This window comes from Coregonus clupeaformis, chromosome 11 (genome assembly GCF_020615455.1).
Source record: "Coregonus clupeaformis isolate EN_2021a chromosome 11, ASM2061545v1, whole genome shotgun sequence".
NCBI classification, from domain to species: domain Eukaryota; kingdom Metazoa; phylum Chordata; class Actinopteri; order Salmoniformes; family Salmonidae; genus Coregonus; species Coregonus clupeaformis.
Window position 1 is genome coordinate 24,483,949 of NC_059202.1, and position 25,860 is coordinate 24,509,808.

Genomic DNA, 25,860 nt, shown 5'->3' on the forward strand with positions numbered 1-25,860 from the left:
CACAATGTCTGCCACCCTGGTTCATTATTGTTGTATCAAGATGCATAACTATTTTGTCACTGTATATTTAAATTCAAGCATGTGTTGCCTTAAACTCAAGTAATCCATTCAGCGGATATCGGACTGACTTGGATGATATCACTGGTCAAAGATAATGGTTATAAGGACTTTCGTGGTTCAGAGGTGGTTGTATTTTTAGACAAATGTTTTCTGAGTTTTCATGTACACATGACTTGTATTATGATGTAACACTAACCACTGGGATAAATATTTTTATCATGAGTCATTAATTCTTATGTGCAGTAGACAGATTTTTGCCTAGAAATTAGAGCAAGATTTCGATAAAAATGAAACCTGTTCTAAACGGGCTCTACATTGTACACTGGTTAAGGAAAGGACATTTGAGGACATCCTTGAGTTCATTCAAGAAGACCTGCAGTGTAGCGGGGGTGGGGGGAATAGGGGGTGGGGGGAATAGAGGGAGGGAAATCCTTCCTCCGATAGTGAGCAAGACTGTTTTACTTATTTTCTTCGCCACTGTTACAAAATGTTGAAGTTCTTCAGTGCCCGGGACGATGAGAATGAAAGCCTCTTGGGTGCATTGACAGACGGTAAGGTTTTTAATTATATTGTATACAGATGCAAGATTATGTATTTCTATCAGGGGAAATTGTAGCTGATCTGCAATCATGCGTCTTGTCGCTCGCGACGCATTCATAGAACGACAGATCGAAGCACACATGATAATATTCCTTCAACCTATATGAATTACTGGAAAAATACGACTATTTATGGAAATAGCGTGATAAATAGAATATTGCTGCGAAATTACTCTGGAGCTATTAATGAATCGAGATGGGCACCAAATGTCGCATTGGCGTGTTCGCTGGTTGAGAGGGGATTTAAACAGTTGCACGTGTGCTGGCTGCTACTGCGTCACAGTCCGGCAAACGCTCAGTCAGCTGAATAGGTTGGGCCCTATTGCTGTTTAGTAATCGTCAGCATGAATGGAAGGGTTGGGGTGCAATAACGGGGTTGAAGCTGCAATGCAGTTTTAACCTGAAAAGAATTCACCAACGCCAATAAAGGCAAAGTGAAATTGTGCAGTAGAGGCAATAACCAACTGAGGAGAGATCACAGCACATCCCCAAATCTGAACTATGAATCTGATTTTCTTTCTCACGGTCATAATATTTTGGCACATTTCAGTCGATAGTGAAGTAGAATATTTAAACAATATAGAATTAAATTAATATTGTCTTAATTTGTGTTATTGACATTATCCATTCATTATCTTGTCATTAGGCTTATAATTATTTGTATACACCTTGATTCATAATGTATAATACTAATTCTGCGACTGTTGCCTGCATAGCCACAGGAAGTAGGGGTGCTGAGGGTGCTGCAGCACTCCCTGAAAAAAAATAATAAAAACAATATATAGATATTATTTTCTCACAAAAGTAGTGCACTGGGCCTTTACTAGTATTAGCGGACCAATATAGACATCTGTAGCGTTGGCAATTATTTTTCTTCCAGTAGTTGTATAATTGAGAACAGTATCTTGAGGATTCAATAGTTAGAATTGTAAGAGTTGTTGCCCTGTCCCTTTCTCTGCAATTGTCATTTTAATGGAATCTATAAAGAACAAAACCCTGTCCTCAAACATTTACATCAAAAGGTGCAAAACTATGGGCAAAGACACAAAACATCCACATCAAATTAAATATTTTTGTTGATCAAATAACATGGAAAATAACCACTTTTTGTGCAGTATTAATTTACCATCCTTACAAACCACTTAATGTAAATATAGATTACTGTATTGTACATAGGCTGGTCATCTAGGGTTGTACCATCCCCATGAAGAAAAACACTGCACAATACAGTAATTGAGTACATTGAGACATCAAGTGGTTTGTGATGAAATGATGATGTGGCTCTGTTGGTAGTGCATGGCGCTTGCAATGGTAGGGTTGTGGGTTCGATTCCCACGGGGGACCAGTATGACAATGTATGCACACACTACTGTAAGTTGCTCTGGATAAGAGCATCTACTAAAATGGAAAAGGAATGAATAGATCATTTCAGTTTTCACATAGAAATAAGTTGCATTTGCAAAGTATTTCAAGAAACTGGAAAACATATATCAAGCAAGTATTTTTATATTCCACAAGTATTATCAGATTAACTGTTTTATACAGATAATTATCAGACTTAAGTTACAAATGCTGGTAAACACTCAAATACATTGTTTACATTTTTTCACACAAGTAGTGCACTGGGCCTTTACCTCACCTGTGTTAGAGGACCGATATAGACGTCTTCAGCCGTTGGCAATCCTCCCTGTGTTAGAGGACCGATATATACGTCTTCAGCCGTTGGCAATCCTCCCTGTGTATGTGCTTGAGGACTACATTTTCGTTATGTTCCTCATAGCCCGTTTTTTTTATCTCGGTGTGAAGCAGAATGTCTTTGTCAGGTTCATTTGACCTTTTGATCCTCATCCACGTCTTTGATGAACAGATGAATCGGATGCTCCATCTCTGATGGATGCTAAGCACCACTGGCTCCACAGACCCTGTCTGCTGATGCTCAAAGATGGTGATGTCACAAAGCCAGGACAGCTGGGCTGTGGACACATCGGATCAGAGTCCCCTGCAAAACCCAAAGTCCATTCAGAGGGGGTCCTGAGCCCGGTGGCGGCAAAAGAGGGTCCCGTTTCCCAACTAGAGACCCCCGCTCAGAGGCTGATGAGACAGCTGGAGGACGGGAACTGCACTGTGACAACTCTCTCTACATGGGGAGAGAGGCATTTCGGGAAGGCCTCCACCACTCTGATGCTCAGCCCCTCCAAAGCAGCTGGGCCAGAGGTGGAGATGAAGGAGGAGGAGGAGAAGAGGCCCCAGCTGCCCTCCTTCAAGGAGGACTCTGTGGTTGAGGAGAAGGAGCTGGAGGAGAGTGAACTTAAGCGGCAGGACTCCCACAGTGGCTCAGATGGCCTAGGTTCTGACATGGACGACCCATCTGATCCTCCTGTGGAGGAGCTCTATGAAGGCAGCCAGACCCAGGGGCCCAGACTGAGGCTTCAGAACCAGACCAAAGCCAACGGGCTAACTAATGATGAGACTATCGCCAACAGAGCACAGGCAAACGGTGAAGAGGGAGCTGTAGGGGACTGCACGCCTTCCCCTATGTCTATGTCAGTGGATCCAGACAATGAGCTACAGGCTGGCCCCGCGGGCATTCTGTCCAGGGAGCGAGGCACTATCCTGGGGAAGGTGGCCCCTGTGTGGGTCCCTGACGCCCATGCGCTGGTCTGTATGATGTGTGAAGTCAGGTTCACTTTCACCAAGAGAAGGCACCACTGTCGCGCCTGTGGCAAGGTGAGGGTCTTACACTACTTGGTTGTATTTAAATTAAGAAGGGATTGCATGTTTGTCTATGGTCTCTTTTCCCTGAGAAAGGAGGCTGACCATTAGTGATTGTGTGTGTGTGTCCTACAGGTATTCTGTTCAGTGTGCTCCGGTCTGAAGTTCCGACTAACACACCTGGATGGGAAGGAGGGGCGCGTCTGTGTCTCCTGTCACTCAACTCTAGTGAAAAGTGAGTATCACCTGACAACAACTGTTACCATGACACTACAGGCAAAAACAGTGTGTTACACAGTTCATTGATGCAACATGCAGAAATGTCAATATTATTGACACTCTCTTGTTATTTTCTTTAGGAACCCCTCCCAGGGGGAGAAGGAGGGTGTGGTTTGCTGATGAGATCCTCTCCAATGAGAAATCAGACTCTGCCCCTTGTACACCAATCAGAGGCCCCACCTTCTCACCGCTATTATTGAGGAGAAGTATAGCTGCTACAATCAGAAGCGCCACTGGCTCACCACAGACCAGCAGGAGGGCGCCAATAGCACAGGGGCCGCCCCTGCTCAATGTATGTAACAAAACATTGTCAGACCAGACTCATTTACTGCAATTGATTTAAAATGTAAATAAAAGAGCTAAGGATGTGCTCACATGTAATGCAGTCTTTCTGTTGATATCTTTGATATCCATAACCCCAAAGTAATCTATAAGCTCTCTCTCTCTCTCTTTCTGACTCTTTCTCTCTCCTTCCTCCTCCCTCTCTTCTCTTCCTCCTTCTCTCCTCTTCCTCCCTCCCTCTCTCCTCTTCCTCCTTCTCCCCTCTTCCTCCTTCTCTCCTCTTCCTCCCTCTCTCCTCTTCCTCCTTCTCTCCTCTTCCTCCCTCTCTCCTCTTCTTCTTTCTCTCCTCTTCCTCCCTCTCTCCTCTTCCTCCCTCTCTCTGCTTTCTCCCGCTCTCCTCTTCCTCCCTCTCTCCTCTTCCTCCCCCTCTCCTCTTCCTCCCTCTCTCCTCTTCCTTGGGGCAGCAGGTAGCCGAGAGCCTAGAGGTTAGAGAAGCAGGTCGGGTTCGAATCCCATGTCTGACAGGGGGACATCTGGTTGGGAGTGTCCTAGATGCCATCACCTGCAGTTGTGCCCTTGACACTTAACTGCTCACTGGGTGTTGTACTAGTCGCTGCCCACTGCTCCAGCCACTCTATGTGTGTGTGTGGATTGGGTACAACAGAAGACCAATGTCTGTCTTGTATGGATTAATAAAGTATTACTCTGCCCTCTCTGTATAGCCTCTGCAGGAGGTGTGTGGGCCCTGTGGCTGGGGTACAGCAACCCTGGTCAGCAGCCATATCAGTAGCTCTGCCAACCTCATCCCACTGGATGGCCTCCCTCCCATCCTCACCTCTACTGGAGTCAAAGGAGGTACAACCAGGACACCAACACTGGAGATGCTAACCGCTAGCTCACTTTAGCTCACTGTACTGGTATTGTCATAGGGCAGATGTATTCAACTCCTACCCTATGAGGACCGGAACCTGCTGGTTTTCTGTTATACCTGATAATTAATTGCACACACCTGGTGTCCCAGGTCTAAATCAGTCCCTGATTAGAGGGGAACAATGAAAGAATGCAGTGGAACTGGCTTCGAGGTTGAGTTTGAGGGTCATAGGGTTAGGTAGTCCACTACAGGATATGCTGAAGGCTAGCTCACTGTACTGGGATTGTCATAGGGTTAGGTAGTTACAGTGGGGAAAACAAATATTTAGTCAGCCACCAATGGTGCAAGTTCTCCCACTTAAAAAGAGGAGAGAGGCCTGTAATTTTCATCATAGGTACACGTCAACTATGACAGACAAATTGAGAAAAAAAAATCCAGAAAATCACATTGTAGGATTTTTAATGAATTTATTTGCAAATGATGGTGGAAAATAAGTATTTGGTCAATGACAAAAGTTTCTCAATACTTTGTTATATACCCTTTGTTGGCAATGACACAGGTCAAACGTTTTCTGTAAGTCTTCACAAGGTTTTCACACACTGTTGCTGGTATTTTGGCCCATTCCTCCATGCAGATCTCCTCTAGAGCAGTGTTGTTTTGGGGCTGTCGCTGGGCAACACGGACTTTCAACTCCCTCCAAAGATTTTCTATGGGGTTGAGATCTGGAGACTGGCTAGGCCACTCCAGGACCTTGAAATGCTTCTTACGAAGCCACTCCTTCGTTGCCCGGGCGGTGTGTTTGGGATCATTGTCATGCTGAAAGACCCAGCCACGTTTCATCTTCAATGCCCTTGCTGATGGAAGGAGGTTTTCACTCAATCTCACGATACATGGCCCCATTCATTCTTTCCTTTACACGGATCAGTCGTCCTGGTCCCTTTGCAGAAAAACAGCCCCAAAGCATGATGTTTCCACCCCCATGCTTCACAGTAGGTATGGTGTTCTTTGTGTGCAACTCAGCATTCTTTGTCCGCCAAACACGACGAGTTGAGTTTTTACCAAAAAGTTATATTTTGGTTTCATCTGACCATATGACATTCTCCCAATCCTCTTCTGGATCATCCAAATGCACTCTAGCAAACTTCAGATGGGCCTGGACATGTACTGGCTTAAGCAGAGGGACACGTCTGGCACTGCAGGATTTGAGTCCCTGGCGGCGTAGTGTGTTACTGATGGTAGGCTTTGTTACTTTGGTCCCAGCTCTCTGCAGGTCATTCACTAGGTCCCCCCGTGTGGTTCTGGGATTTTTGCTCACCGTTCTTGTGATCATTTTGACCCCACGGGGTGAGATCTTGCGTGGAGCCCCAAATCGAGGGAGATTATCAGTGGTCTTGTATGTCTTCCATTTCCTAATAATTGCTCCCACAGTTGATTTCTTCAAACCAAGCTGCTTACCTATTGCAGATTCAGTCTTCCCAGCCTGGTGCAGGTCTACAATTTTGTTTCTGGTGTCCTTTGACAGCTCTTTGGTCTTGGCCATAGTGGAGTTTGGAGTGTGACTGTTTGAGGTTGTGGACAGGTGTATTTTATACTGATAACAAGTTCAAACAGGTGCCATTAATACAGGTAACGAGTGGAGGATAGAGGAGCCTCTTAAAGAAGAAGTTACAGGTCTGTGAGAGCCAGAAATCTTGCTTGTTTGTAGGTGACCAAATACTTATTTTCCACCATAATTTGCAAATAAATTCATTAAAAATCCTACAATGTGATTTTCTGGATTTTTTTTCCTCAATTTGTCTGTCATAGTTGACGTGTACCTATGATGAAAATTACAGGCCTCTCTCATCTTTTTAAGTGGGAGAACTTGCACAATTGGTGGCTGACTAAATACTTTTTTTCCCCACTGTAGCTACTGGAGATGCTAATGGCTGGCTAGCTCACTGTACTGGGATTGTCATAGGGTTAGGTAGTTAGCTACTGGAGATGCTAATGGCTGGCTAGGTCACTGTGCTGGGATTGTCAAATGGACAGTTATTTTTAATAGTTTATAGGGATGTCTAGGTCACCGTTTCATCTGTTTCGCCAGACTACACAGTGGAGGAAAGGCCCTCTGAGAGGGTTCTCATCCAGGACCTGGAGAGCGGCAGGCCCAACTCCCTGGTCTTTGTCCTCAACGCCAACCTACTGGCCATGGTCAAGCTAGTCAACTGTATGTGACCTTTTTTCTCAACCTTCAACCCTTTTTTCAGTTATTGACAGTGTGTGTCACACCATTTTCATATTAGCTCACTATTAATGAATTCAAGTCACATGTGACCTCACAATGAAGCGCTACCTCTCATTGGCTCTCCCCAGATGTAAACAGGAAGTGCTGGTGTGTGACGTCGAAGGGCATGCATGCGGTGGGCCATGTGGAAGTGGTGGTGCTGCTGCAGTGTCTGCCCGAAGAGAAGAGCTTCCCCAAAGACATCTTCAGCCACTTTATACAGCTCTACAGGGATGCCCTCACAGGTGAGACTGGCGTTGACGTGGTCTGGCAACTTAGCTACCCATTGATCAGCACTGGATTGAGCTCTGTAGCAGGTCTTGAAAGAGTCCCATTTTCCTTCCATTTTCCATTTGAGTCATTTAACAGATACTCTTATCCAGAGCGATTTACAATTAGTGCATTCATCTTAAGATAGCTAGGTGAGACAACAACACATCATAATCGTATCAAGTACATTTCCCTCAACAAATTATTTATCAGCAAAGTCAGTGCCTTTTTTTGGGATGGGGGCGCCGTGAGAGTTATTTAAGATAGTCTTCAAAGAGGTAGGGTTTTGAAAGATGGGCAGGGACTCCGCTGTCATGACTTTAGGGGGAAGCTTGTTCCACCATTGGGGTGCCAGGACAGAGATCAGCTTTGACTGGGCTGAGCGGGAGCTGCCCTCCCGTAGGGGTGTGAGGGCCAAGAGACCAGAGGTGGCGGAACGGAGTGCTCGGGTTGGGATGTAGGGTTTTTAAGCCTTGAGACAATTCCCTGTGTGTATCAAGAAGGGTCCACCACCCAAAGGAATTCCAGCCAACTTGACACAACTGTGGGAGGCCCCGTGTAGCTCAGTTGGTAGAGCATGGCGCTTGCAACGCCAGGGTTGTGGGTTTGATTCCCACGGGGGCCAGAATGAAAAATGTATGCACTCACTAACTGTAAGTCGCTCTGGATAAGAGCGTCTGCTAAATGACTAAAATGTAAAATGTAAGCATTGGAGTCAACATGGGCTAGCATTCCTGTGGAACGCTTTCGACACCTTGTAAAGTCTATGCCCTGACGAATTGAGGCTGTTCTGAGGGCAACTCAATATTAGGAAGGTGTTCCTAATGTTTTGTACACTCGGTGTCTATCTCTCTTTCCCTCTCTCCATCTCTATTTTTCCCTCCATCTCTCTCTCTCTCTCTCTCTCCCCCCTCACCTGTCTCCCTCTCCTCCCTCCCCCCCTGTCTCCCCCCCTCTCTCCCCCCCCTTCCCCCACTCATTCTCCCCCCCTCCTCTCTCTCTCCCCTCTCCCTCCCCCACTCCCTCTTCCCCCTCCCCCCACTCGTTATCCCCCTCCCCCCACTCTCTATCTCCCCACCTCCCCCCTCTCCCCCACCCCCCCTCCCCCCACTCGTTCTCCCCCCTTTCCCCTCCCCCTCTCTCTCTCCCCCCTCCCTCACTCGTTATCCCCCCCTCTCCCCCTCTCTCCCCTCCCCCCTCTCTCCCCCTCCCCCTCTCTCTCCCCCTCCCCCCACTCTCTCTCTCCCCCTCTCCCCACCTCCCCCTCCCCCCCACTCCCCTCCCCCCTCCTCCCACTCGTTCTCCCCCCTTTCCCCTCCCCCTCTCTCTCTCTCCCCCTCCCTCACTCGTTCCCCCCCCTCTCTCCCCCCTCTCTCTCTGCAGGCAAGGTGCTGAGCCACCTGGGTCTCTCCCAGTTCTCCAGTAGTTTCCTGGGCTGTGAGGAGCATGCAGGGTTCCTCTGGGTGCGCTCCACCCTCCAGTCCCTGCATGGTCTCCCTATGCCCAACCAGCCCTTCCTCTTTGGCCTGCTGGTCCACCGGGATGAGGTGCCCTGGGCCAAGGCCTTCCCCCTGCGCCTCATGCTCAGATTGGGGGCTGAGTACAGATGTGAGTCAGTGCTCTTGAGGCAGGAGAGAGATGTGTGGCTGGAGAGTGCGTGAGTGTGAGAGAGAGAGAGAGAAAGGGACGTCCAGTGTAATTCCCATTAAGGCGTTCCTCTCCCTTTCCAGTTTACCCCTGTCCTCTGTACAGTGTGCGCTTCAGGAAGGCTCTGTTTGGGGAAACCGGCCACACCATCATGAGACTACTAGTAGTAAGTAGCTTGCCTCTCATTACACAAACAACAATCAGCACAAAGGTTGAGTTCATTAGGGCACACCGTACCAAAACATTTTACTACAGAAAATGAATGCAGCGTTTCTTACTGGACGAGATCAGAAAATCCCTCCCTGTTTAGGTCAGTTTTCTTCCATTTGGGGCCTAATGAATCACACATTTTTCCCTCATTGCTTGCCAGGACTTCAGGAATTACCGGTACACTCTGCCAGTGGTGCCTGGACTCACTGTAGATCTGGAAGCTCAGAGGACCTGCATTAAAATCCCCACCAACGGCTATGATGAGGTACAGGCAAACCATGAAGCAACACTTGGTTACACTTTATAATAACTGTAATGAATACGCCGTTATAAATGCATATAAATGCTTTATAAATTATGAAACACTCCCTTATAAACAACTCTTTCATCAATAGATCAAGGGTTGACATCTCTCCACCCTCTCTGTCTCTGTCCCTATCTTTCTCCTCTAAATTCAATTCAAGGGGCTTTATTGGAATGGGAAACATATGTTTGCATTGCCAAAGCAAGTGAAATAGATAATAGATAATCTCTCTCTCTCCTCTCTTTCTCTCTCTCCTCTCTCTCAGCTGATGAAGGTTTTGAATAAGTCCAATGAGCATGTGCTGGCCATGGGGGCATGCTTCAACGTGGCGGCAGACTCCCACCTCATCTGTGTTCAGGGGGACGATGGCCAGTACCAGACCCAGGCTATCAGCATCCACAATCAGCCTCGCAAAGGTGGGCGCGCCCCTGGAATCATCAGAGGGCAATGGGGACTAGGGGAGACTGTAATCTCCCGCGGACATTGTAAATTGTAAATAACTGCCTTAATGTTGCTGGTTCCCAGGAGGAGTAGCTGCTGACTTGGCAGCAGCTAATGGGGATCTTTAATAAATACAAATACAAATCTGATCAAATTACGCAAGAGTTTACTTCCGGGTTACAGATATTAGGGAGACTGCAGAGTCCACTGCCTGTCCTGTAATCAAAGAGAAACACCAGTAGAGAGGGAATGCTACACAGGGGCAAGCAGCACATCACCTACAATCAGGGAGAGGGAGGGAGAGATGTTGTATTGACTGCCACGTAACACCCACAGTGTATCTGGCCTTTGACAGCCTAGGGAAAATCATATGTATGATTTGCCACGTTTTTATATGTGCTCATTGCAAGAACTGTGCCTTAGCTATCACTTTTTCACCACTGGAAGGCAATGTGGTGTCATGTGAGAAGGTGAACTATCCTCGAGAAAGATACAGGTGGAGAAAGCTTAGTTCTATCATTATTTTTGGTTAGTCCAACTGTAATATTAAACGTGTTTATATCTACAAGTCAAGTGGTAATATGTGGTGTTGTGTTTTGGTTCAGTTACCGGTTCCTGCTTCTTTGTGTTCAGTGGAGCCCTGAAAGAAGCATCAGGATATCTGGCCAAATCCAGCATCGTTGAAGGTACTGTCATCCTTGTGTATCTTTACTAAGGACTGGAACATTACCTTACTAATCATATTCAACTATTCACATACAGAAATAGTCTTATTATGACTACTTTACTACTAACTTTCAGCATAAATATAATTTCCTTATTTAGAGTCTGTCAATGTTTGTGTGTATGTGTGTGTCCATGTGCACTCAAGGTTGTGTGTATGGCTGTATGTATGTGCAGGTGAGTGTGCGTGTACTTGTTGCTGTCTGTCTGTGTGTGTTTTTGCTGTATTGCTGTCCCTCTCTCCAGATGGGCTGATGGTGCAGATCACCGTGGAAACCATGGTGGAGCTTCGCAGGTCACTACGGGAGATGAAAGACTACACCATTTCCTGTGGGCAGATCGACCAATCAGACAGCCAGGAGCATGTCCAGGTCCAATGGCTAGAGAAAGAATGCACTTTAAACAAGGGGTAAGTGTTTGGTCATTACATCTGCCCTGATCAGTGTCCCATGGCTAGTTCTATAGCCTATCATTATCCTATAATTAACCTCTCACTAACCCTAACCCATTGTAATTTCATCCAGTCTTCAAGTCTGTTTCAGACCTGCTCACCCCCTTGCCCATTAACCATTCTCTAGCGCTGTAGGCTACTCTTTATCGTTGCCTGCTACTTTGTATGACCCTGTTTGTGTGTGTGTCCGTGTGTGTGTTGCAGGGTTATTAGCCCCATTGATGGCAAGTCCATGGAGTCCATCAGCAGTGTCAAGATGTTCCAGAAGTCAGAGTACAAGGCCAATGGAAAGGTCATCCGCTGGACAGAGGTAACCCCAGCCTTTGGACCCAACAATATCTAGGGAATATCTAGGGCACATCTAACCACTGGTCTTGACTCATACTCAGAGCCTCTTGTTATTGTTGTCTCTCGTGTGTTCGTCAGGTGTTCTCCCTACAGAAGGGGGGTCATCCTAAGAGCCAGAGTGACCACCACACAGAACACAGCAGGCTGACAGAGAGACTGGCCCGGGCATTCTGCCTGGCACTGGGCCCACACCTCAAGCTGCTGAAGGAGGATGGCATGGCCAAGCTGGGGCTGCGCGTCACGCTGGACTCCCACCAGGTGAGGGCGCCATTGGCTAGGATGAAGATACTGCACCTAGGTCATTGGCCCATTTAGACCTTTGAGGAAACGTAATCTTTGAAATTGTATATCACTTTATTCCCGCCTGACTTTAATAGTTGTAATACTTCTTGATTTACTACTATGTGAGTGGTTGACCACCTTTTAATATAAAGTTATTCTATGTAAATAGTTATCGGATATAGGCCTGCAGAATATTACCAAAGCTAGCAGTTGAACCCATAGATGTGTGGTGGTTAACATCGCTGTTCCATGTTCCAGGTGGGGTTCGTGGCCGGCAGTAACGGCCTGCCCCTCCCAGCCCCGTACCTCAACGCCCTGGACACCGTGCTGAGCCCAATCATCCACAGCAGGGGGCGCAAGAGGAGCGAGGAACCTGTAGTCATGGAGCTCATCTTCTATATCCTGGAGAACATCTCCTAGGGGAGATGGGGTCAAAGTGCACACACATCCCCACATCCACTCGACATCCTCTCTCCTGGTTCTCCATTTGTGCTGCTGTGAGTTCGATAGCTTCAAAACAGCATTGGTTGGAGGAGTACGATCTTTCATGGGACATAAAAGCTCACCTCCAGGATATATGTCTCAGCCAGCCTGTGGTAAAGAGTGGCTGGATGGTAAGTGGTCTGACTCACCAAAGCTCGTCCATAGGTCACCCTGCCTTGGCCTCTAACTCAGCAGCACTAATTATTTCATTTCATGGCTTGAGAACAGTACATTTCTGTATATTTTCATTAAATACCAATATTTTGAGAATGCCTTTAAACTGGGGGCTGTATTCAGTTCCAATGGGAAAATGAGAATGACTTGAAATGTTATGTATCAGTAGACCTGTAGCTAGCTGTTTGATGCAAACTGAATGAATGAATGTTGAATAATGTTTTCAAATGTGGATGTATTTGAATTCCTCTCGATTACCCCTGAAATGCATTACAGTCAACCTAGGATGAATAAACATTATATTAACACAAAGGACATCATACAAGGATTTGTCAAACATTGTTTGAAATGCTTGTGGAAATCAAGGTATAAAGTTCAATTTTCCATTAGGATCAGTATCCAAGCAGATGGAAACATATTTCCTGCTGTAAGGAGACATTAATCGTCCAACTCTACAGTGTCAAGGTCCCACAGAAACACTTTGAAAGAAGCACCATAACGTTGCTCTGTCATGACAAGCAGGTAATTTACCAACTCATTGAGGTTGTTGGGCTTACAGCCTTGTGAAGTAAGAATGGCCTTAGCCTCGACACGTCATAGATACTGTAGACATTTCCAGACAGTCATTACAAGTTGTGTCGTTGGCATTATTGGGTAATTTACAGTGTCACCAGCTCAAAGTCAGTCATATACCAGTATTATGTGTGTGCCCTAGTTCAACCCTGAACCATGCCCCTCCCCCACACAGAGAGAGCTGTGGGCTGGGTGAATAATAATGAGGGTCAAAGATCATACCCTCAAGACATCCCGTTTTTGGAAATGGTGAGAGATTAGAACGTCTTGGGGGTATGATCTTTGACCCTCTAACTTTCTCACTCATCATTATTCACAATTAATTCAGGATTATCCATAATCATGGTAGCATCCACATTAATGTAGAAGTGTTTAGAAACATATTATATTATTATTTACAATACAAATTACACTACATTATTGACCATTTCTTTCTATTGGGCACAAAATAATCTGAAACACAATCAAAACTGCAAATCCATCCAAAAAGTATGTAGAGTCACAAGCTTGACGTAGTCATTGTGTGCTAGGAATATGTGGCCAAATAAACTTTTGACTGCTTTATTTATAATAATCTTCAGAGGTGTCAATAATTTTGACCCGTACCTTTTATAGAAAAAAAGTAGTACTTGTTAAACAAAATCTCTTTCTCTTAGTATAAAATAATATAATTTCCCAATTTTTTTTGCATACAATGTAGCTCAGTATTTTAATTATTTATTTTATATAGTCATTATTGCTCATCTTTATCAAGGGTGTCAATCATTTCGGGGTGGCAACATCAGTGAAGATAACATCAGATCATAATTTGTATCCTCTTCATACATTGTGTTCATAGTTAGTTTCGCAGTTAAAAAAAAAAAAAAAAACTAAGAAACAACGAAATGTGGGACCCCAACTGCAGAAGTCATTGACCTCATCATTTCCCCAGGTTTTTGTGCTGAATAAAACTAAAAACGATCAGAAAATAAACATAACCAAAACATTCTTTGGAATCCACAGTAGTTTGTGCAGGATCTCTTATTCACGCGTCTTGGGTGTTCTTTTCCGAAGACCCTAGGACTTCTTCATCTTGCCCGCATGGGCACTACCATTTTCGTTGTGACTGGAACCGTTGCTGGTGCCATTGCTGTTACCTTTCTTGTGGTGCTTGCCATTGCCATTGGCGACCATGGTGGTCCCGTTGGCCTTGCCGTTGAGGCCAGGCTTGGAGTCCTGCTTGGGCAACCGCTTTCCCTTCACGTATGCCTGGTACCAGAAGTTGGAGAAGAGCACAAAGAAGAAGGTGCCATACATCCAGATGAGGTGGATGAACAGGGGGACCTGGTAGTCACAGCTGTCCATGAAGTAATACTGGGTGACGTGGAGGGACACCATCACAAACTGAACCTGTCGGTGGAATGAAGAGGAACAATATGCATATGGAGATGAATGTTCTGAAGTGGCACAGTGCTTGCACTGATCAACAATGGTATTTCAGACTAGTTTATTTACTACTTTAGTATACTGCATCGACAGTCTAAAAAAAACGAGTACAGATCGCCTTTTCGAGAAACAACTAAAAACTGCTTTATAAAACAGCCGAAAAGACCTGGCTAAAGCTTACTCCTCATAGTACAAATCTAAACTGGAAATGACAACATCATATACATTCAAACTCCCTAAAACATACCAGCTGGATGGCGGTCATGTACTTCTTCCACCAGAGGAACTTCTGGAAGCGCGGTCCAGCCGCAGACAGGCCGTAGTAGGAGTACATGATGACGTGGACGATGCAATTCACCATGGCATGGAAAGAGCCTATTCCCCCTGGGGTAAAACACACAGAACACTTCAAACCAACCCTGCCCATATTCTACTGGATCCACCAACAACATACCTTTGTCTACTGCAAATTAATTGTATTCCCACCATTTTACCCACCCAGTTTTACAATACCGATATTGTGGACTCACCGGGAGCTAAGCTGACACCCCACCACCAGGTCCAGGGCATGAAAGAGTGGTGGAAGACGTGCAGGAAGGTGATCTGGCCATGTTTCTTCCTCAGAACGAAAAACACCTGACCCAAAAGAGAGAAACATGTCAAATACAACCATGATGACCATAACGTGAATAGGGGGAAAGACTGAGATGCAAATCTGAGGGAAATAATCTAAAGTCTTACCGTGTCCAAGAGCTCAATGAATTTGGAGAACAAGAATAACCAGGCCACTCGAACCATCTAGTGAAGGAACACAACACACCATGTAAACGTGAGTAATTTGGACAAAACAGCCTAGCAGTAGTCTAAAGATAGGATATTCCTACTTATCCACTGTGACAATACTAAGAATGTGTATCTTGTCTTGCATGCTTTCTTTCAAAGAAGATGCATCTCATGACCATCACAGGGAAACCATGCGTGAAGCGAAGACTCAAGACTTACTCTAAGGCCTTGGGGGCTATCCGAGTAATCAACTGCGTCACATCTCCATGTGTATGTCGTGGCCCAGCCAGACATCAAGAACTAAAATGACAAGAGAACAAATTGAACAAACAGATTCTGTAGCTACCGGTAGTCAAACTAGATTGGTAGATTGGAAAGAAGCCATACTGTTATTAACATAAGCAAGTGTATATTGACTATATGGGTCATCTTCTTCATGCAAATCTCAAATCTTATTTACCTCCATCTAGGCAATGGTTAATTTAGCTAGTGATCCAATTATCCAACACATTCAGACAGAGCTGCCACATACCAAACACCCAATATACTGCTAGGGAAAAGACTGGCTCCAGTCTGTAGCTCAGTTGGTAGAGCATGGCGCTTGCAATGCCAGGGTTGTGGGTTCGATTCCCACGGGGGGCCAGTATGAAAAATGTATGCACTCACTAACTGTAAGTCGCTCTGGATAAGAGCGTCTGCTAAAATGTAAATGTAAGTCCTGTAGAGATACCAATCAAGAACCCCGATCTTTGAGAGACAAGAGCTTTGCGTCATAGTGTTTCACCTCATTTTTATTTATTTATTTTATTTTATACCTCATAGACAATAAAGGCATTCAACGCCACCATGGAGAAGTTGTAAGTGATCATGGCCTCCTTGAGCTGGAAGGGCTTGCGGTTGGCCATGAAGCGAGGCCCAGCGACCAGCACGAAGAAGATGTAGGTCAGCAAGATGGCCGACATGTTCACCGGACTCTGCATGAGTGGGTAGCTCCACAGTCGCGGGTCTGAGAAACAAAACATTAGCTGTAAAATACACTACAAAACAGGGTCTATGACCCAAAAAACTTGCTTACAGCTTTCAAGGTACACAAAGCAGAGGTATAGTCAAGTAATTAACTATGCAGAAAAATCCCTCACCTGTTCCCTTCAAGAGGTACTCATAAACCCCCATGGCTCTAGCACCAATGTCCTGAAGCATTTTGACTAGCTTCCCCCTCTGGTATCACTACCCAATCACCTGTGGAAAAGCAAATGGATTAGTCATGATGTCATTCATGTATTTAGCACCTAGCCCATTGCTTTTAACCTGCCTTGATTCTAAATGTGTTGTTTTTAATTGTATATAATGTTTGTTATTTACTCAAGAGCTTTGAGATAACTCTAATGAAAACTGCTATACAAATTAAATGTAATATGCTACTGCAATACACTTATGTGATATGCTATTGCAGTCTCTTTAGGTACTGACTTTACAATGTCATTACCCAAACATCATTCATGGTATTAAACATGACAAAAATAACAGGACTGCCTGCATCATATTTAATAATCTAGTCACAGTTGTACTTGGCAAAACCATCAACCCTTACTCGCAAAAACATGACATGGAACGTCATAGCATAGCGTTACTATGGCATCACTCTAGAGCTGGTATTTTATTTGGTTTCATGACATGAAAGAAGGAGACAGGAAATGTACGTGTGCTACAGTTGATGGTCCTTGTTCAGCAGCAGAGTGGTCTGGTTCTGAACAAATAGCACTGATCCAGCATACCACACTCTGCCCCCACATCCCAGCATGCCTTGTCCCTGTCCCTGCTCGCTCAGCAGACATGGCCTGACAGCAGAGAGGAGGGGCTACAGGGGCCAGATGAGCGTCTCCATCCCACAGCATTCGCCTCAGTTTGGGACTGCCAAGTACGGGAACCAGGCCAAAAACACAGAACCCAAGGCAAAACACAAACTCTCTCTCTGCTCTCCCCAAATGACCCCAGCCGTGAGAGAGAGGAGGCAAAGGCAATAGTCTTTGATGTTTGAATTTGTTCTAGACCAGTCTCACGAGATCCAGGTGCCGACAGAACTACCCTTACTGAAGAGGGAGATCAAACAGGCTTATTTACCAACATGTTACATCAGGGAACAAACAGCATAACACAGGTGTGACGGTTTTACCTCAAGGTTTATAAGGACAATTGGACAGAAGACAGGTATTCCACAGACTGGCACATTTACCTTAGGGTTATAAGGACAATTGGACTGAACTCAGCCACCTGCAACTTATATCAACATCTGAACTACAAGTATCAATACTGGTATAAATCTTAAAATCTTCTAATCTCTCAACACATAGGCTGGCTACAATGTGTATAGATCAACATAAAATGTGTACACGGGCTGAGCGCAGATATTATATCCAAGTAACTGTATTTCCAGTCTTGACAAAAGCTATCCATATCAAAATCTCAACTCCATATAGGGCATGCCGTCAATGTTATTGGTCAATAGCTGGGATGTGTGGGTGCGGTAGCATTCTTGCCACACTATGGAGCAAGAGGGATCCATTGTTCAGAGAAAACCTACACTGAGCTCTCCCTGCCCTAGGAGTAAAGTCTAGTCCACCCTAAGCTAACACCATTAAAAGTAATGATCCAGCCTACTGGAATGTGCAGCGGGGGAGGGAGTGTTAGGCCTAATGACTGGGATATCAGGAGGATGACAACAGCAGAGTATAGAAAAGTGTCTAGCAGACAGCAAAAACATCTACCTGTCCTTAGAGCAGAACACACAGTACAGAATCAACATTGATTCATTCCATCAGTAACGTCTGAGCATAAAGGGAACAGTATAGGAGACATTGTCAAGTGTACACATCGTTGAAAATCGGAGGGACCCTACATAATTACAACAATAGTCCAAGTGGGAAGTGTTCTCTCTCGGCTCCTTTCCACTGGTATGCGCACGGAAAGCCCTTTCAATAAACCAAACACTAGGCTGGAGGTCTTTAATACAGCAAGAATGTCAAGCAACACCAGTTTTCAAGGGGGCAATTCAAGATAAATGCTTTGTTGAAGGTGGCAATGACGCAAACGTTTTTTTTGTGTGTGTACATGTCAACAGTTACTCCTTCATGCACTAACACCATTTGAAACTTTGCCCAACATGATTTCCGATTTATCTTGTGGTGTGAACGACAACCTGTGACCTACATACACATCATACACATCAGTGTTGAATCTATGACGAATTTTCATGCGACAGTGATTACGAACTTGAAGTCAGCCGCCAGCCATTTTCAGACCAACAGGTCTTTCAATAAAATGGTATGGCCTTTAATCATATCAACTGCACACATAACTGTATGTAAAGGTAACTGGCATTATCTGTACTTCTCTTGAACTCCGGTAAAGGTCAGGAGTAGTTTACCAGTAACTGTAGCCACAACCCACATAAAAAAATACTATGGTATACTATGGTATAAATACTATAGTATTCATTGTCGTGTTTTTGCAGACTTTACTGTAGTATTCACTGTAGGGTTTACTGTAGTATTTACAGTTAACTATAGTATAAATACTGTAGTAAAATAAAACTTTAGTAAATACTATAGTAATTAATGTAGTGTTTGAGGATTGTAGTACACTGTAGTATTTACTGTAGTGTTTGAGGATTGTACTATACTGTAGTATTTACTCTAGTGTTTTTGCAGACATGACTGTAGTATTTACTATAGTGTTTTTGTTTTATTATCTTTGACATAGAAGTGGAGGCCTTCTCCTTAGTATTCCTACTAGAGGAATACTAAAATAGCAAATTTTCCATAACCTGTAGGTAGGTACTAGGACTGGGGTCTGAACGGATAGTTCAGTGCTTCTGCTCTTTTCTGTAACCTGTAGGGAACACAATACAGTAAGGGAAAAAAGTATTTGATCCCCTGCTGATTTTGTACGTTTGCCCACTGACAAAGTAATGATCAGTCTATAATTTTAATGGTAGGTTTATTTGAACAGTGAGAGACAGAATAACAACAACAAAATCCAGAAAAACGCATGTCAAAAATGTTATAAATTGAATTGCATTTTAATGAGGGAAATAAGTATTTGACCCCCTCTCAATCAGAAAGATTTCTGGCTCCCAGGTGTCTTTTATACAGGTAACGAGCTGAGATTAGGAGCACACTCTTAAAGGGAGTGCTCCTAATCTCAGCTTGTTACCTGTATAAAAGACACCTGTCCACAGAAGCAATCAATCAATCAGATTCCAAACTCTCCACCATGGCCAAGACCAAAGAGCTCTCCAAGGATGTCAGGGAGAAGATTGTAGACCTACACAAAGCTGGAATGGGATACAAGACCATCGCCAAGCAGCTTGGTGAGAAGGTGACAACAGTTGGTGCGATTATTCGCAAATGGAAGAAACACAAAATAACTGTCAATCTCCCTTGGCCTGGGGCTCCATGCAAGATCTCACCTCGTGGAGTTGCAATGATCATGAGAACGGTGAGGAATCAGCCCAGAACTACACGGGAGGATCTTGTCAATGATCTCAAGGCAGCTGGGACCATAGTCACCAAGAAAACAATTGGTAACACACTACGCCGTGAAGGACTGAAATCCTGCAGCGCCCGCAAGGTCCCCCTGCTCAAGAAAGCACATATACATGCCCGTCTGAAGTTTGCCAATGAACATCTGAATGATTCAGAGGAGAACTGGGTGAAAGTGTTGTGGTCAGATGAGACCAAAATCGAGCTCTTTGGCATCAACTCAACTCGCTGTGTTTGGAGGAGGAGGAATGATGCCTATGACCCCAAGAACACCATCCCCACCGTCAAACATGGAGGTGGAAACATTATGCTTTGGGGGTGTTTTTCTGCTAAGGGGACAGGACAACTTCACCGCATCAAAGGGACGATGGACGGGGCCATGTACCGTCAAATCTTGTGTGAGAACCTCCTTCCCTCAGCCAGGGCATTGAAAATGGGTTGTGGATGGGTATTCCAGCATGACAATGATCCAAAACACACGGCCAAACAACAAAGGAGTGGCTCAAGAAGAAGCACATTAAGGTCCTGGAGTGGCCTAGCCAGTCTCCAGACCTTAATCCCATAGAAAATCTGTGGAGGGAGCTGAAGGTTCGAGTTGCCAAACGTCAGCCTCGAAACCTTAATGACTTGGAGAAGATATGCAAAGAGGAGTGGGACAAAATCCCTCCTGAGATGTGTGCAAACCTGGTGGACAACTACAAGAAACGTCTGACCTCTGTGATTGCCAACAAGGGTTTTGCCACCAAGTACTAAGTCATGTTTTGCAGAGGGGTCAAATACTTATTTCCCTCATTAAAATGCAAATCAATTTATATAACATTTTTGACATGTCTTTTTCTGGATTTCTTTGTTGTTATTCTGTCTCTCACTGTTCAAATAAACCTACCATTAAAATTATAGACTGATCATGTCTTTGTCAGTGGGCAAACGTACAAAATCAGCAGGGGATCAAATACTTTTTTCCCCTCACTGTATATACGGTCTATACTTGGCATGTAGGTCTCTCACTTATGGATGGCACAAATTGTGATATGGGGAGGGGAATGGGAAGGGTCTATGCAAATTTAAAACGGTAGTATTTACTATAGTTAAAAAAGTGTAGTGTTTTTGCGAACACTACTGTAGCATTTACTAGTGTTGTTTTTGCGGATAATACTGTAGTATTTACTATAGTATTCTACAACATTCTATAGTAAGTACTACACAGTTTACTTAGAATTCTATAGTAAGTACTGTGGTATTCTATAGTAAACGGTAGTATTGTTTCATGTGGGAAGGCATTGCAAATGCACATGTTCGAAGAGGCAAAGGAATGTCCTGTTTGCGCGATCTAATCTAGCAGCTGAGATCACCGGTGCATTTTGTTCACCTGGAACCTTCAAGGACACCGATAACAACCACACTGCAAGGGGGATATCAGGTTAAACCGCTATTGTCTCGACTCCATGTGTGATTATGAGAACATTCCTGAGAAATCTGACACGCAGGCCTTCGAACTTTAATGCGCATGACATGTCACATTATGGATGCAATAAGTGAAAACCTCAAGGAAAAGCCTGCAACTAAGGCAGAGGTTGGCAATTACGAAAACACCATTTATTCTGTGTTTAAGGCAGAAAAGCCAAGCATCATGAGCGACTACAAGTGATATAGGGCAAAGTTCATTGTATGCAGATCTACAGCGCACCGGCAGGGCGTTTCCTGGTTGTCGAGTGAGTGCTCACGTGTCGGTATGATTGTCGTTTCCATGCCAATTTATATCAAAGACCAAGCATTTCAGAAAGCTCTTACACAAATAGCTGTTGTTCCTTTGGAACCCAAGAACAAGGCGAGTCGGCAGGTGTGCCTCATAACGGACATGAGCACCATCATTTCTGTGGTGACGACACACATCGCCGTGCCTCTAACTCGGGCTGATTCAGACATCAATCGTCTGTCTTGATCTGAGGAGAAACACTTGCACATTAATAGATCATATGAACATTATGACAAATGTTATAAATCTATTGGTAGTGATAATCTAATGGTCCTTAGTGTGAGTGTAGCACCGGAGAATGTTGCTGTGCACTCATGCGAGGAAGATGTGCAAATTTACATTTTAATGCATTTTTTGAATCCTTTTGAGAGGCCACTTGGCTCAGTCTCTGGAAAACGAAAATATACAAAATGTTTTGGCATCTTGTGTACATTTCAGACTCAAAGACCAAACAAAAAATAATGTTTAGGCCTATGCTGTCGTACCCCTCTACTTTGCCAAAACATATAATCAAGATAACATTCCCTAAAACTCCCTATCTGCTCAAAAGCAAGTGTGTATAACCCTGAACAGACATTAAAAATCTCACCGAAGAACTGGATTTTACTGAATGGAATTCACCACCAGAGATCTGAGTATGGCGCACAGAGGGGCAGTTTTGTATTGACAATCTTTCTAATCAAAAACCTGAACGCCTCTGTGTGTGCATGTAAATGTGTAGTGTCAGGGGCTAGTCTTGTGACTAAGAGGGGCCTCACCAGACACAGGAGAACACAACACAATAGTTTCAATCCACATCCGAAGGCACCAAGGAAAGAGACACACCAGTGAGGAGGAGAGAAACCTGTCCAATAGCCCTAGTGGAGATATCCAATGATATCTGAGGGACTAGAGAAACCACATTCTTCTGTCAGAGACCAGAAAAGACCAGAGAAGGTGGACAGGCCCATAAACCTAATGAGTGCGGAATATTCAGGATATTTATTTTTACCCTTTTGGCTTCTTGGACGTTTCTATAAATTCATCTAGACTAAAGCAAACAACCACAACTACAAAAAGGGCTAGGAAAATCTCAGTCAGGACATTAATTACAACCTTTAGCAAAACCAAACCATCCAACAGAATCTAGTAGTTCAACTTGACAGAGGTACAGCAGCAGAGGACTGTGACACTGGTCATATTTGTTTGATTCACTATAAAATTATGTTGTGGGATAACAGTAGTCCTTCAGTTCTGATCTAACAGCGCCATCACTTCAATCTGGCCACCTCACGCTACTGAAATGCCTCAAGAGTCCAGACATACCAATCACATGAGCTCACTACAAACACATTTAAACTCCACGGTGACATTGTAACAAAGCATTCTGACCGCTACTGTAAAGACTTCCAGGAGAATTTCCTCATGGTGTTGTGACTGCTAAGTCAGCGATAATCATTCTACCAGCAGACTGTGGTGGATAACAAGGTGCCATTTCTCATCACCCTGACCAGAGAGTCAAAGTCCAAGAAACGCCATATAGGCATAGCGAACTGTAAATGGATAGACAGATGAAGCCGATTAATTTAGCCCTTTTTGGTATTCCAGTCCTCTAACACTGAACCCAGAACAAAATTGTGACAATGGTAATAGGTGGAAATAAATCTTGGTTCAGGAATAACTCTTCAAATCGACGATTAAGTGCCTCTTTTACGACTTGCAGGGAAGAGTAGCACACTGGAAAGGGTGGGGGAAATGCATGTGTTATGGGAAGCCTGTCAATTAATTATAGGGATGTAAAAAAGGAGTCTCGCTCAAAGGGTTAGAGTTAATGATGAACGAAATGACAGAGGGGGAAAAAACATCCACAGGAAGAGAGGGAGGAGCCAATTAGAACAAACACACAGTGCAGCTTATGTTTAAAGGTCTAATGCAGCTGTTTTTATCTCAATATCAATTCATTTCTGGTTAACAATTAATTAAGTTACTGTGATTGTTTTCAATTATAGAATGGTCAAAAAGAAACAAAAATAGCTTCTTAGCAAAGAAGAATTTCTCAAGCAAGAATTTTGCTAGGGCTGTCTGGGAGTGGTCTGGTCTGATTGGGGGGGGAAACTGAAAACTAGCGGTTATTGGCAGAGAGGTTTGAAACTCTTTCTTATTGGTCTATTAACTAATTTACTCCATCCCACCAAAACAGGCTGAAATGTACTTTCACTAAAAGAGCATTATCATAATTTTCACAATTTCACAGTATTATTCCAACCTCAGTGTGGACATATAAAACACAGGAAAATCAAGTTTTTGATGGTACTGGGCCTTTAACAGAAGTGTTGGCAGGGCTGCTCTACCTATTGTACGCACACACACACACACACACACACACACACACACACACACACACACTGGGTTTTCAAAGTCCAAACAACGTCCGTGTGTTAACCCCAGCTTGTTAGACACAGAATATAGACGTTCCCTGAGGAGATAACGTAGACATCAGACCTAAAACCCACTTAGGGAAACAAACCCAAACCATTGTCTCAACATGTGTGCCAAAATTAGAGAAAGGGGGAGAAGAGGTTAGGGTTAGTTTCCTGGGTACTCCATCTGGTGCTAAGCGAGCAGACTTACCTCGTCTTTGATGTGGTTTATTTCTTGTTCACCTCAGAGCGGGCCAATGGATGCCAGTGTGGACACCAAATCCTGTTCACCGCAGAGCACAGCTAGCTTGCTCCTTTTGGTGAGAAGCGCCAGGATAGCAGTCGAGGAGCGCGAAAGACAGGGACAGAGAGAAAGAGAGGAGTGAGTGAGAGACAGAGCAAACTGATAAAGTGTGACTGGTACTGCTGTCCTCCCCACCCGCTGTGACGCACACACACAGTGAATGAATAACTAGTTCAGAAAGAGAGAGCGAGGCAGAGAGAGAAGGAGAGCAAAGGAGGGAGGGAGGGAGGGAGGGAGGGAGGGAGCAGTGTATGTGTGTCAGCATAAGTGCAAGCCGGGTGGTTAAGAGAGTGAGAATGAGAGGAAGCTGGCCTCGTATTTCAACCGGCGGTGTGAAAATTCTCAAAATAAAGGAAAGGTAGGTGACTGGACGTTTTGTGACCGCAGCCCTGGTCTGACAGGAGTTGCCCCCTTCCTCTCACAGAGCTAAACACAGCAGACTATGGCATCATCCTGCAGGTTTCTCTCCTAGGGGGTGGGCTGATAATATTATTCTCAGGCACAGCGGGGAGAAATCAGTGGCGACTCTGTTATCATGAAGGGGGGCCGTTGTTGTGCCGCTAGAGTCTCTTTCCCCAGCCAACACCACGAAAGCAAAGCTAACATCCATTTCACCCTCCATCTGGACTGGAAGTCAGTCATTACCAAAATAAACATTTACAACTCCATAATGACACTTACAAAACAATCAATAATAGGGGCTTTCCAAAATGTAATAAATAAATAAAAATTGCTCAAACAACATGGAATACTTCCTCTGGAGACTGAACACCATAACGTATAATTATACTGCTCAAGGCTGGTTGATCAATCTGATAACATAGATGCAGCCCTTATGGCTCCTACAGGAAGACAGTGACTTACTGGCAAATACGTAAACATATTGTAAGTGCTGCTTGCTCTCACTCATATGAAATCAGAGTCTGATCTCCCTACTAAGCCCAATTTTTAAAGAAGGAACAGATAGAGATCATCTTTAACGCTATGTAGTTATGACGCTCACTCTCCCTCTAGAACAAACACGTGCAGCACACACACTGACGTCTTGGCGTACATGTCCTGGGACATACAGAACAGTTAGGTGGGAGTCGGACACACCCTTTATTATATTAACAGGTTAAGAAGCCTACTAATTCCTTCCTGCTTTTAGCTCTCAGATCCTTTGTGGTGTAAAACATTTGCCAAACAAGCCACCACTCATTGAGAGCTAAGGACACTCGTCAAGTACTGCTCTAATCTTTTATCTAACATCCATCTACTGAAATTAGGTACTTAGCGGTGACTAAAACCTGCAGCACCCTAGTCCAATCAACTGTTAATAGTTGTGCAGATGTACTGGTCTGGCCTCTTCATTTTTATCTGTGGACAGAGATGGGTTTCCCTGTTGCTCTGTCCCAAGGGATATGATTTGATTAGATTTCTTAGGATCCCCATTAGCCGACGCCAATGGTGACAGCTAGTCTTACTGGGGTCCGACAAATAACGAAAAATACATTACAGACAAAAGAGCGTGTGTGTCAGTTGGCTATGCAAACAATTTGGAATTTCCAACACATTCATGTTTCTTATAAAAACAAGCAGTGATTCAGTCAGTCTTTCTTCAACTCTTAGCCAAGAGAGACTGGCACGCATAGTATTAATATTAGCCCTCTGATTACAATGAAGTGCCGCTATTTT

General features: G+C 44.3%; 2 protein-coding genes across 3 annotated transcripts in view; one reads left to right on the forward strand and one right to left on the reverse strand.

The window, feature by feature from the left end:
* The first annotated feature begins 485 nt into the window (after nt 1-485).
* Nucleotides 486-12,717, forward strand: LOC121576430 (zinc finger FYVE domain-containing protein 9). Its single transcript, XM_041889562.2, has 16 exons — nt 486-611; nt 2,527-3,386; nt 3,507-3,606; nt 3,731-3,942; nt 4,655-4,787; nt 6,890-7,012; nt 7,159-7,314; nt 8,723-8,947; nt 9,070-9,152; nt 9,357-9,461; nt 9,766-9,916; nt 10,547-10,627; nt 10,911-11,073; nt 11,320-11,425; nt 11,542-11,721; nt 12,004-12,717. Exons 1-16 carry the CDS (start codon nt 548-550, stop codon nt 12,163-12,165), a joined length of 2,904 nt encoding a protein of 967 aa, XP_041745496.1. The 5' UTR covers nt 486-547; the 3' UTR covers nt 12,166-12,717.
* The window catches only part of LOC121576431 (elongation of very long chain fatty acids protein 1), a 31,966-nt gene continuing 18,723 nt past the window's right edge, over nt 12,618-25,860 (reverse strand). The window contains exons 2-9 of one of the 2 annotated variants that reach the window (XM_041889564.2): nt 24,091-24,193; nt 16,323-16,422; nt 15,999-16,189; nt 15,403-15,483; nt 15,142-15,198; nt 14,931-15,036; nt 14,648-14,784; nt 12,618-14,364 (exon numbers count right to left, since the gene is read on the reverse strand). In XM_041889564.2, coding sequence (XP_041745498.1) covers nt 14,032-14,364; nt 14,648-14,784; nt 14,931-15,036; nt 15,142-15,198; nt 15,403-15,483; nt 15,999-16,189; nt 16,323-16,383 — 966 coding nt within the window. In that variant the 5' untranslated portion in view covers nt 16,384-16,422; nt 24,091-24,193 and the 3' untranslated portion in view covers nt 12,618-14,031. The remainder of the gene's footprint in view (nt 14,365-14,647; nt 14,785-14,930; nt 15,037-15,141; nt 15,199-15,402; nt 15,484-15,998; nt 16,190-16,322; nt 16,423-24,090; nt 24,194-25,860) is intronic. The other variant, XM_041889563.2, reaches the window with a different exon arrangement.

Excerpts from the sequence above, each read along its gene's own strand:
- LOC121576430 (XM_041889562.2), top strand. The coding sequence starts at position 548 with ATGTTGAAGTTCTTCAGTGCCCGGGACGATGAGAATGAAAGCCTCTTG. Across the intron at positions 3,943-4,654 it reads AGGGGCCGCCCCTGCTCAAT|CCTCTGCAGGAGGTGTGTGG; the intron begins GTATGTAACAAA and ends CTCTCTGTATAG. Across the intron at positions 11,426-11,541 it reads AGGTCATCCGCTGGACAGAG|GTGTTCTCCCTACAGAAGGG; the intron begins GTAACCCCAGCC and ends TGTGTTCGTCAG.